At 54.3% G+C, this 12,669-nt stretch overlaps 1 protein-coding gene across 5 annotated transcripts; it reads right to left on the reverse strand.

Moving 5' to 3' along the window:
- Positions 1-3,056: 3,056 nt before the first annotated feature.
- On the reverse strand, positions 3,057-12,418 carry Dusp15 (dual specificity phosphatase 15). 5 transcript variants are annotated; one of them, XM_071608830.1, is made up of 9 exons: positions 12,184-12,418; positions 11,488-11,521; positions 9,746-9,828; positions 9,248-9,317; positions 8,503-8,525; positions 6,630-6,679; positions 5,640-5,714; positions 4,354-4,525; positions 3,057-3,548 (listed from the first exon to the last, which is right to left on the reverse strand). In XM_071608830.1, the coding sequence occupies exons 1-9, from the start codon at positions 12,202-12,204 to the stop codon at positions 3,270-3,272; spliced, it is 807 nt and encodes a 268-aa protein (XP_071464931.1). In that variant the 5' UTR covers positions 12,205-12,418; the 3' UTR covers positions 3,057-3,269. The 5 variants fall into 5 exon arrangements, with proteins under 5 accessions (XP_071464931.1, XP_071464930.1, XP_071464932.1 ...); XM_071608829.1 differs by having other exon boundaries at positions 3,057-3,560; XM_071608831.1 differs by lacking the exon at positions 8,503-8,525 and having other exon boundaries at positions 3,057-3,560; positions 9,746-9,844; positions 12,184-12,231.
- Between the last annotated feature and the right edge of the window lie 251 nt (positions 12,419-12,669).

A 12,669-nucleotide genomic window follows, 5' to 3' on the forward strand; every position in this document is an offset into this window, starting at 1 on the left:
CTGAGCGAGGGTTTCGCTTTCTGTTACGTCCCCTCTCGCTTTCCTTTTGCCCCTCCCCGCGACAGATTGGCCCGAGGGCGATGGGCCTCACGTGGTGGCTGGAGAGAGGCGCCCCGGACTGCCAAGACCCAAGGAGCGCTCCGGTGGGTGGCCTGGGCTCTGGGTCTGGGAGGAAGGTGCTCGACTGCTACCCAGGGAACAAACCCTGCCCCACTCCTGCGCCCGTGGTCTGCTCTGCCTAGCCCCCCTGGACCCTTGTTGGTCTCTGATTTTCCTTCCTTCTGCCCGCCCTCCCTTCCTCCCTCCTTCTCTCTCTCCCTCTCTTCCCACGCCCCCCCCCCCTTGAGTGTCCCTAAATTGCCCAGGCTGGCCCCTGAACTCCTGGGCTTAAGGGATTCTCCTGGATCAACCTCCCCAGTGGCCGGGACCACACCTCCCCTGGCTTTCAGTCTCTTTTCAGAACCTGGACTGGCTAGGTTGGAAAGGCCAGTGCTTCTCAAACTGTTTCCTGTCCCTACTGGGAGGCAGTAACCGATTTCTGGTGCCCACTCCCGACCCCATTGGAGGAATCAGACTTTCTGGCCAGAAGCCCAGGAACCTGAATCTGAAGGAAGGATTCTGATGCAGGTGGCCCAGAGACCACAGTTCTTTCTTCAGATATTGAGAATCCCCATTTACCCACTGCTCACTGTGGTGCTGCGCCTGAACCCTTCCCTATGGTGCCTACATTGGTTCTCACGAGAGCACAGGAGACAAGTCTAATTGCTTATTTTGTGGTGCTGGGGGTTGAACCTGGGGTCTCAAACAAGCTAGGCAAGCCGTCTACCACTGAGCTTCAACCCAGCCTCATTACCTATTTTAACATGAAGACCACCAAGGCTCAGAAAGTTTGAAGCCCTGTAACAAAGTCCCAGAGCTTGGTGGGAGAGTCAGCATTCAAAGCTGACTGGGGAGAGTCCAGAGACCTAAATGGTGCTGCAGCCTACCTCCTGGCAGCTATACTTGGGATTTATGGATTCCTGGTGAGGTCTGTGATCCTGTGAAATAGTACATAAATTTTGTCACATCTATGCATTTTACGTTTCTTTCGTTCAGTTGTCAAAAGGGGATTCCTGACCTGAAAGATTTTAAGAAGTTCAGATTGCTCCAGCCCCTGGTGAAACAGGGTGGAGAGAATAACATCCTCTCCTGAAGCAGGCAGAGAGCGGGGCTCCAGCCAGCACTGACCAGAGACCCAAGCACTGTCCCTCATGTGCACCTGTGTCCCCTTCCATGTGCCAGCAGCACTTCCGTAGCCACAGTCTGGGTTTAGACTCCAGTGGAGCAGAGCACAAATTATTTCATATGATTAGCTACAAGAATAATGACAGTCACCCTCAGTATTTGTGGGGGATGGGTTCCAGGACCCCTTTGGATACTGAAATCCATGGATGCTCAAGTCTCCTATATAAAATAATGTAGTATTTGCATATAACCTACGTATATCCTAGACTTTAAATCACCTCTCATGTAAATGCTGTGTAAATAGTTGTTAAACTGTATTGTTTAGGGAATGATGACAAGAAAATTAAAAGTTTGTGTATGTTCAATACAGATGCGATTTTTTTTCAGACACTTTTTGCCCAAGTTTGGTTAAATTTTCAGAGTCTGAGGCAGGCTGTACAACTAAGCAGGAGTCCTCAGTGTATTGGGCCACCCCTTCATTTTTCTAGGTTGCAGAGGGTGGTGTCTAGAGGGTGGGGTCTACAGCCAGACTTCCCCACCACCTTCTACCTGATGGCCTTGGGCACCAGCCTCAGTTTCCTCATCTGTTGAATAGCCTGAGATGCAGGTAGAAAGTTTAGCATACAGCCTGAGTGAGCACAAACACAAAGGAGTGGTGTGCTGTGAGTCCAAGGCGGTGGAGGAGTGCTAGAAGGGGAGGGAGCATGTTGAAGGACACAGAACACCAGATCAGGGGGCTTTGTTTTGTCCTCCAGGTGATGGGGCCTGTGGAGGTTTTTAAATAGGGAAAGACACCATCTGAATGTTTTAAACCAGTTGGACGGTAGTACCATAAACCATCCAAGAAGACACAGGCTCCCTACACTCCCCAGTAGCAAAATGGTCCACTCCCCCACCACCTGGTATGTTTCCTTTTGCTTACCTGGTATCTTACCAGAACATCAGCAAGGTGAGGGCAGAGGTCTTACCCACTGCTGTAAATCCAGTGCCCAACACAGTTCCTGACATATAGTAGGTGCTCAATGAACATTTGGTAAATGAAGGAGAAATAGAAGGTTGGGATGACAGGAAGGTCATTTCATTCAGGCCCCCTACACCCAGGGCTTGGTACAAAGTTAGAAGCCCATAGCAGTGGCTGTTGGGTTATTGCTACTTCAAACTCCTCAGCTCTGATGACCTCTATTCATTCTTGGGGTCAGTCCCTGCTTGCTCTTGCTTTTAAACTCTAGCTGGGAAGGATGATTCCCACTAGCTGGAGGTGGGTTCTCCCCACCAGAAACCTGCCAAATCAGGAGCTACTTCCTACCAACTGTCATGAGACTTAGGCTCCCCAGTTCTAGCTGTGTGTTCTTGAGCAAGCTGCCTGACCTTTCTGAAGCTTACATCTTCCCCTAGGATAAAGTAAACTTAAGCAGTGAGAGGTCAGGTGTTGGGGAGGCACTACTGGACCTTACTGGCCAGTGCCTGTATGGAGAAGAGGTGGGGGGCTTCGAGAGATGGAAGGAAGCACTTAGGAGCCTCTCAGGAGGGAGATCAGGGCTCTGGGAGAGATGAGGGGCTGTGTCAAGGAGTTCTCGGTCCCAGAATCCAGCTCTGCAGACCGCAGTTGAGGAGGTTAGGCCCCTCCGCCCCGACGGCTGCACACCGCACACCTGGCCCTGTTTTCCCAGACACCAGGGTCTGGCCTTTGTTGAATGACAGGCACGGGGTCAGGCAGCTTTCGTGTCTCTTTAATATCCCTCCAGCCCCGTCCACCCCTACCCTACCCACTTCCCTCTCCCGCCGCCCCTACGGGTGGAGCCGGGGCCCCTCCCCCAGCCCAAGGACTAAGGCACCAGGTGGCTGCAGCTGGCCGGCCCGGACACAGACGCACAGAGGGAGGACACACTGACCGCGGACGCAGACAAGCGAGGTGGGCATGGGGGCAGGGATCGGGCCTCTGCAGGGCTCCCACAGCCTCTGGGCCCGTCCTGACTGTGGGGGGCCCAGACAGCCCCCGAAGGGGCGGAGCGGGAGGCCGAGGGGAGCCGCTCGGGGCGGGGTCCTCACTTGCTGCCCTTGCGGGACAGACACCGCGGGAGGCAAGAGAAAGTCTGCTTGACGCGCGCCAGCAGCGGCAGCGACCGGTGGGCGTCCCGCGTCGTGCGCGGCACCAGGCGCTGCAGGGTCCCTTCCGAGGCTGAGTGCGGCGCGGTCGGGGCGGCCGAGGAGGCCGAGGTGGCAGAGCCCTGGCGGCAGCGCTTGCACAGCGGCAGCAGCGCGCGCACGTCCTCCTCGTCGCGGAACGGGCTCTCCCCGAAGCGCTCCTCCAGCTGCCGGCGAAGCTGGGGTGGCCGCTGCGGAGTCAGGGTCTGTCCCGCCCCAGGTCCGCGGCCCTCGGCCCGCTGCCCACCCCGCCCGCCCCCGCGAGCATCCCTTGGCCTCCCTTTTTGGAGTTCCAGGGCGCCGCCGAGGGTCCCTCTCCCTCTGCAACTCCCTCCATTTTCCAGATTTGCTAAAGTGACCCCCACCTACACAGCGGGGAGCGCATGAACCCCTCCCTCTGGCCTCTGACCACATCGGTGGTCTCAGCAACTGCGCTCACCAGGGCTTCTTTCTAGCACAGCCCTGTAGATAAGCCTCTGGGGACCCTTCTGTCACCCTGCTGGGAGCCTTCAGGCTGTCTCCAGCTCTCTCCTCTTTCTTCCCTACTCTCTCACCCTTTGTGCCCGGGGTGACCTCAATTCCTGAAATTCTGGGAGAGATAAGGAAGGGGATTGCTTTGACCTCAGAAAGATCCAACGTTGGGGTGTGGCAAGGCCAGTTTTCCCCCAAGAGGTTAAACCCTCAAAGCTTTAGGTGGCAGGCAGATAGATGGGGCCTGAGGGCATTTGGGCACCTGGCCAGACTGAAGGGCCTACAGACTGGTCTAGGGGCAGCCAGACTCTAAGTTTAAAAGCAAACCAATGAACCCCATAACCTACCTGGCTGTTAACACAAACTAAACTTAGGAGCTGGATTAGTTCAAGACCCCAGGATAATCTGCCAGATCTGAAGCCTGGGCTGAATTCCTCCCAATCCTGCCCAGGTTCAAGGGGAAAGAAGGGTCCCAGACCCCCCCCAGTCCAAGCGACTCCTACCAGCCCTTACCTTCCGGGAGTTTCCCCAGCCAAACTCCTCCAGCTGCTGCCTGAAGCCTGGGTTGGGGTTGGCGATGGGCCGGGTGGCCTTGATGGCTTCAAGCACTTCCCTCCAGCCCAGCCCCGTCACCGTCATCACATATGCTGTCACAATGGTGGTACTGCGGGAGATGCCTGCAAAGCTGGGGTCCCCAGCAGCCCCCAGGCTTCAGGTAAGGTTCCATCTCCCCCATACCTCCCAGGCACCTGCCCACTGCCCTTGCCTCCAACCACAAGCAAGTGGCCAGGACCTCTCCTCCTAGCTCCAGGTCTTTGCCCAGGAGATTCCCTCTGCCTGGCATTCTCTCTCCCACATCAAGGGCCTGGGCGAAACCTCATTCATTCATTCAAAAAATATTTCCTCATCATCTTTTCCTTTTTCAGGTCCTGGGGATACAGGGAGGGAATAAAAGAGCAATGGTCTCTGCTGTCCTGGAGCTCAGTAAGTTGGGGGAGACAGACACTAACCAGAGACATGATTTCAGGTGGTTGTAACTGTGTTGAAGATGAGTCTGGGGCCTAGGAGTTCCATAGAGGAAGAGGTGTTGATCTAGTGGGGATGATGAGGAAGGGTCAGGGAAGAGGTTTCAGAGGTCTTGAGAGATAGGTAAGGGTCAGCCAACCATGTTTCTAGGCAGCGTGCACCAAGACCATAAGGTGGAAGTCTGGTGGATTTGAAATATGGGAGTCTAGTGCAACTGGAACAGGGGAAGGAGGGAGAGAGAAGGCAAGGCTTGAGAGAGTGGTCTCATGGAGGCTCCAGAAGTGCCGGCCAGGCTCAGTCTGGTTCTGCCAGAGCCCCAGCCAGGCACAGGACAGGTGCTTGTTGAGAAGTTATGGAATGAATGACATAGGCAAGGCCTGGGGTAAATGAGTAGATCAAAAGTCTCTTCTCCTAGCCTGGATTCCCCACCTCACAAGCCTGGGAGGGAGGAGAGGGGGAGCCAGGAGGAATGGACTGCCCAAGTGCTGTGTGACCCCAGCCCAGTTCCTGCCCCTCTCTGGGTCATCTCTCTCTCTCTCAACAGCTCAACAGCCCTGTCAGCTCAATAACCTTTTCCCCATTTTACAGATGTCAAAACTGAATCTCAGGGAGAAACAACTGCTGGGCTACGACCACAGGGCTGGTAAAGAACAGGACCCTGACTTGAGCCTGTGGTGGCTCCTCTGGATGAATGGCGGACTGTGGGTGTTGTGGCCCATGGGATGGCTGTGTGTTGGGGATGGAGGACAGCCACCAGCTCCCCCTCAACTCACCAGTGCACAAGGCAGTTCCCCCCATTGAGCCGGCAACAGTGGATGAAGCTGATACATTCTTTGAAGTGCTTTTTGCTGGAGAAGAGAGGACAGAGGAGCCAGTATGGGGGGGGGGGTTTCCCGGGAGCCCTTTCCTCATGGGACTAGCCAGGGACAAGGAGCCCTGGGCACTCAGGGCAGCCAGCGTTTGCAGGGAGCAGGGGGAGGTGTGGGAGGCAGCGGTGGTGGCAGGCCAGGCCAGGAGGGGCCGCCATCCCACAGAGCATCCCTGCAGGGTCCTGGGGTCCGGTTTTGGCCTTTCAAGGAAATAGGAGGAGACCCTGGGGTCCCACTTCTCAGGGGTCTTTCAAGAGTGGGACCCTGGGGTCTCCTCCTACCTATGTCCTTGAAAGGCCACACATAAGAACATCTAGGAACAATGACAGTCAGCCGTGGGCTGGGAGCAGAATTCCCCATGGGGCAGAAGTTTAGCCTGGGTCCATCCGGAGTTGAAGGGCACGGATGTGAAAAACCCCAGCAAAATGTCTGTTTTCCTGAGCCCCCACTATACAATAGGTCCTGTCCTAGATCCTTAAGGCATGTCATCAGACCTTTGAAAGCCTCCTTGCCTCTGGTCAGAACCCTGTTTTACAGATGAGGCTCAGAGATGGGAAGTGATTTGTCCAAGGTCACACAGCAGTAAATGGCAAAGGCTGGCTGGAACCCAGATGTCTTAACTCCAAGGCCAAGAACAGGCTGAGCCTCACCTTCTGGAATCTACTGGTGCACCTGATCCCTAGAGGCAGGGAACTGTCCCCATCTCATTGCTGAGGAGACTGAGGCTCAGGAAAGAGGGATGGGGACCTACCACAAGAGCATGGTTGAGACAGAGTCAAACTTGGGTAGAGGTGCCCTGTGACAGCTATCTGGCTTGAATATTCTCTGTCCTTCCTCAGGCCTCCCTCCCCCACTGCAGGAGGTAGCTCTGTTGGTCCATTCAGGGAAACTTACATGGGTACTTCAGGGGTGTCAGCCACCGGGATGCGAAGGTAGGTGATATCCTGCAAAGACAAAGCACACTTGGAATCCCAGCGACTCTGAAGCTGAGGTGCAGAAACACAAGTTTGAGGCCAGCCTGGGCTATTTTAGCAAGGCTCTTTCTCAGTATAGGTTTTTTTGTTTGTTTTAAAGGGCCGGGGGTGTACCTCATTGGCAGAGTCCTCCTAGGTTCAATCCCCAATAGCACATAAACAAGCAAAAACCCACACTAAGGGAGTGGGGACCTTGCCTGCACCCCCTTTCCTTGGCCTGAGAAACCCAAGTGCTGTGTGACCCCAGCCCAGTTCCTGCCTCTCTCTGGGCCACTCTTCTCTTTCTGTCCAAAGAAAGTAGATACCATTTCTGTGAGCCTCCCAACTCTGTCTGTGATTCAGAGCTTTCTGAGCAGACAATGCCCTAACTTCATAGGTGACTTGGACATGAGGACTTGATAAGAAGGACTTGGCAAACCTTTTATCCAATAGCCTGGGAAAGTGTCTCCCCTGCAAGTGGAGATTGCAAAATGACATAGTAAAAAGGGCAAAGCAGATTTGTTTATCTTGAAAAGACGTAAAAATTATAAAACCAAATTTACATAATAGTCAAGGAATAAACTGTGGGTAATTTTTCCAACACATTTGCTGTGATGCCCTTTGCTTCATGCTTATTAATTTCCACATAATTTTGTCAAGATTATTTCTGCTCACATCCTGAGGACCTCATTGCTTTTCTTGAGGACCTCCTTTGATACTTTGATGTTTAAGTGGCCCACCACTAGGCCCTCATTTGCCCAGGGCTTTGTGTGAAGTCCTAGCCCTTCTCTACTCAGCTCACATTCCCCAAGGTCGTGAAACCCTGCATCTTTTGCAAGGTTTGCAATTTCACTTTGCAAAACATTTGGCCTTGGGTTTGCATGGTATTATCAAACTCCGCTAAATTCACTGGTGCCTGGGATGGAGACAGGCTAGTGAGAGGAGGGAGGGCCGCTGGGGCACAGGCTAATTTTTGTAAGCAGTCACCTCACAGGTAAATAAATTAATGACCTGACAACCCTCCCTGTGCAGTCTATTTAGACTGCATATTCTCAATACTCTAAAACGAGGCTGCCCTATACAGCAAACTCACACTCCCAATGGCCTGGAAATTTCTTCTTTGACACTGAAAGTCATAGATTATTGGAGGTTGCCCTTAGAGACTATCAAATCTGTCACATGAAAACCTGGAGGCCTGGGGCTGGGGTGTAGGTCAGAAGAAGAGCACTTGCATAGTATGTCTGGGCCCTGGGCTTGACCCCCAGCACCTCAAAAAAGGACCCCAAATCGAATAAACTGAGCCCAGAGAGGGAAAGGACCCTACCCCACGTAGCACATCTGTGGCAGAACAGATTTTCTTTTTTGGTAATAGGGATGGAATCCGGGGCCGCTTTACCACTGAGTCACATCCCCAGCTCCCCAGCATTTTTTTTTTGTTGTTGTGGTGGTGGTGCTGGGGATTGAACCCAGGGCCTTGTGCATGCAAGGCAAGCACTCCACCAACTGAGCTATACCCCCAGCCCCTCCAGCTCTCCTTTTTTATGTTTTATTTTGAGACAGGGTCTCACTATGTTGCTTAGGGCTTGGCTAAGTTGCTGAGGCTAGTTTTGAACTTGAGATCTTCCTGCCTCAGCCTCCCAAGCCGCTGGGATTACAGGCATGTGCCACCACGCTTGGTGACACAGACTTATAATCAGAGGAGGAGGCTCTGTTTATGTGATAAGAATATTTTGGGGGGCTGGGGATGTGGCTCAAGTGGTAGCGCGCTCGCCTGGCATGCGTGCGGCCCGGGTTCGATCCTCAGCACCACATACAAAGTTGTTGTATCTGCCAAAAACTAAAAAATAAATATTAAAAATTCTCTCTCTCTCTTTAAAAAAAAAGAATATTTTAAACTTTGGTATTATATCAGTTTTAATTTGTTGAGCATCTATTATGTGGCTGTCAGCCACTCAGCAAGGTAGGTACTGATACAAAAAATTCCATTTAGTAGGTCAGGTAACTGAGGCTCCGAGGTGGGAAGTCTTGTGCCCAAGGTCAGCAAGAGAATAAGTGATGAAGATGAGAACCCAGGTCTCCTACTGCAGGGCCTTTGGTCTGGACTGACTGCTTCCCACCTCAGTCCTGACACCGTCACCTCCTCTCTCCCAGGATTCCATGTCAATGTAGCCCCTGCAGTGGGGACCACACTTTGCAGTGTTGGAAGCAGATTCACCACCCTGCATTCTCTTTGCATCTTCACAACAGCCCTCTGGGGGCAGTCAGGGTTGGGAATCAAAGGCCCAAAGAGGTGAAGTCACAGTCCAAGGTTGCATAGCAAGACACAGCCCAGAATCATCTGTTTGGAATCATCCATTCAGTAAGGTAATGGGAAGATCTTGTCCTCCCTCCCCTGTCCAGTACTGGGAATTGAACACAGGAATCTTGACCACTGAGCTATGTCGCCAGCCCTTTTAATTATTTCAATCTTGAAACAGGGTCTTGCTAAATTGCTGAGGCTGGCCTCAAATTTGCAATATCCCTGGGCTGGGGATGTGGCTCAAGCGGTAGCGTGCTCACCTGGCATGCATGCGGCCTGGGTTCGGACCTCAGCACCACATACAAATAAAGATGTTGCATCCGCCAAAAACTAAAAAATAAATATTAAAAATTCTCTCTCTAAAAAAGAAAAATTGCAATATCCCTGCCTCAACCTCCTGAGTAGCTGATATTGCAGGCATGCGCCACTGTGAGGGCCTTTGTGTGGGCCTTTGTGGCTTTGTGAGGGCCTTTTTAAGCATCAAGGAGAGATTTCTTGGGCCAGATGGCCTGTGCTCAAATCCCAGCTGGTAAGTTTCTTAGATGTGTGACCTTAGGTAAGTTAATTTACCTCTCTGGGCCTCAGTTGCCAAATAAGGATGATAATATAAACCAATCCAATGGTGAAGAAGGCATAAGCACGAGTCAAGAAGACAAGACAGGACCTGGCATATGGTAGGTAGTTGATAAATGGGTGCTATGGGGATCTAGAGCCCATCCCCCACCTATGCACAGCCCTGGGATGGGGGTTCAGAATACCTGCAGAAGAGGCTGGGGTGACTCATGAATAGAGATGATGTGTGTGATCTTATTCCGGCCCAGCTGATCCGGGTCTTTGGCATCTGAAAGAAACAGGTGCTTGCGCCAATTTGGCAAGTATGACTTATTGGGTACTGAGGCTAAGTACAGCGAGAGCCGCCACCCCAGCTCTGCACATCACCGCTTCGCTCCCGCTGGGCCCCTCCTCCCCTGGCTGCGGATTCTTCCCCAGGTCCTGTACACCCTGAGGCTCAGAATGGCCTCTGGGGCACCCAGAGGACACAGCCCAGCCTCTCCCTGCCCTTGCTTACGCTGTTCTTTCCATCCCAAACACCCTTGCCCAGCACATTCTTTGACCCAGCAGTTCTACCTCTAGGAATCTGGGGACAGAAGCATTTGTACACACAGAAAGCTGTTGTGTGGCAGACAGTGTTCTCTGCAACGCGGTTCATATCAGGAATAGTTAAACAATTACAACCACCTCATGTCCATCATAAAGGGACTGGGTAAATAGTGACATACTCATATTTTGGAACACTGTGAAGACATTAAAACGATCTCTGTGCTGATGTGCAAGAATGCACACAATAGACTTTGAAGTGGGAAGTTCAGATTCCAGAACAGTGTGCAGGATAGGTTTCCATTTTGTTTGAAATATTATATCTTTTATCTACAAAGATATATGGAAAACTACTCAGGGGTAGGTCCCACAGTAGCCATTTCTAGGGACTGGATGTTTAGCCCATGCAGACCTTCTAGGATCAGAATAAATAGCACATGGCCCTCATCTCCACAAGGCCATGCCTTACTCAACAATCATCTTGGGAGTGCATATGGTATGCAGCCGTTGGGGTCTGGGGGTCAACTCCCTGGCTCCTATCCTCATGGGACTTATATACTTAAAGAGGATTCAGACCTTAATCTAGCCAAATATGGGAATCAATGTGGCAGGAGCTACTGGGGTCCCAGGAAAAAAGGGACCAGGGCTTATGAGGGTAGAACATCTGAGCTCCTCCCTTTCAACACTGTAGACTGAAGTGGCTTTTCTATTCTGAATCCCCCAAGCCCTGGACCACCTGCCTCAGCCTGTTTCCTCCCTCACAGTCAAAGATCTCTGTTTAGATTTGCTTCCCTGCTGCCACCTGGAAGCCCCTGAGGAGGGGGATGGGGGGGTGTGCTGTCTCTTTGTCCCCATCCCCCATTGAAAGTTGGGAAATGTTGGATGAGAGAACAGGGAAGGCAGAACCTTATAGACTCGCCACCCCGGCCTCAGCTGGATGATGGGTCTGTGCTTACAGGAGGGCCCCAGACGCCTCCTGGGGAGAGAAGGGGATGGGGGAAGGTTCCTGGATTCCCAGGTGGAAACACACCCTCAAGCAGACCTCAGCTCAGAACCTTAGGGCCAGAAGGGCCCTGAGGAGGCTGGTGGGCCTTGAGCCAAGGAGGTGGCAGAGGTGCAGAGCAGACTTGCCACATGGTCCCAGCTCAGATCATGAACCTTGCCCTTTGGCCTTGTGGTGAAATAGGGGTGGAGATTGGCATGGGGAAGATGTCAGCATCAGACCCCAGCGCTCCATGGCTGCCCCTTCCCCCTCCCCCCGAGCACCCCCTCAATCCCCAGGACCCCTTTCCTCCTCCCAGCCTGGTGTGGCTTCCCCACCTCTAGCCCCATTCCTGTCTCTGGTGTGTGGGCCAGAGTATGATGGTGGACTCAGGCTTGGGGCAGAGTGGGCAGTGCTCACCAATGAAGTTTCCGAGGTAGAGTCCAGGAAGTACCTAAAGGAAGAAGAGGCAGGGGTCAGCAGGGCAGGGCCGTACCACTTCCCACCTCTGGTGGCTGGGAGACTCACAGCCCCCCTCTGTCCCATGAGGGTTCCTCAGGAGCAATCGCTGAGGCTTGGGCCCTCTGTGAGAGAGTCTGGGGCTCTGGGGAGGTTGGGGGAGCAGGCCAGCAAGTTAATCAAGGGAGAGTCAGGCTTGGGGACCAGCGAGAAGGAAGAGGAGGGAGGCTTAGGGGACAGAGAGGGAGGGGACAAAGGACCCAGGGGGAATGGGAGGAGCAGCAGAGGAGTGGGCTGGGAGCTGGAGGGCCAAGGCCAGTGCAGGTGTAGGGCATGCAGGGGCGGAGTGGGGAGGGTCGGGAAAACAGCACCAGAGTCTGGGGAGTCTGGGAGAGGGACACAGCAAGCCAGGGCAAGGTATCCCCGAGTAAGAGCCACAGAGATACAGCAAGACACAGAGTCGCACAGAGGACAGACACAGGCAAAGAGAGAACACACCGCGGCCTCGGAACCTCAGGGACACAGAGGTGTGGACACACAGGGCTCAGAGAGGGACCAGAAGGTCAGAGGCGGGCAGACCGACCTAGTCGCAGCCGGTGGCCTGCCGGAAGGGCTGGAGACAGCCAGGTGAGGGATGCGCGGTCGCCGCCCCCCTACCTTGGTCATGCCATTTCCCATGATCCTGGGGGCGGGGGTCGGGGCGCACCCCCAGCTCGCCGCCCGGAAAGCGCTCGGGTCACAGCTGCCCTGCTGGCCCAGGCCCGGAGCCTGCAGCCTGACGGGGAACCGGGGGCCTGGCGTCCGCGGCCCTACCCAACCTGGTCCCGCCGCCGCGGCCACCGCCCGCCGACCCCCGGCCCTGGAGGGAAACGAAGGAGCCGCCGCCGCCGCAGCCGCCGCCGCCACCGCCGCAGGCTCCTCCTACCCCCTCGGTCATGTGGGGCCCCCCCGTGGGTCGTGGCGGGGGCCGGACAAAGCCCCAGTGTGCTGGGCCCACGGCCCGCGGGACAACGGCAGCTTGTTGCGGCCGCGTGGGGCGCCACCTCCGGAGGTGGGGGGGGGGGCGCTCCCCCCACCCTGGCACCGTCAGGCGCGGGCGGGGAGGGGTGTCCAGGGAGCCCCCGAGGGTCCACCGGAGATCGG

This window comes from Marmota flaviventris, chromosome 2 (assembly GCF_047511675.1).
Source record: "Marmota flaviventris isolate mMarFla1 chromosome 2, mMarFla1.hap1, whole genome shotgun sequence".
NCBI lineage: Eukaryota > Metazoa > Chordata > Mammalia > Rodentia > Sciuridae > Marmota > Marmota flaviventris.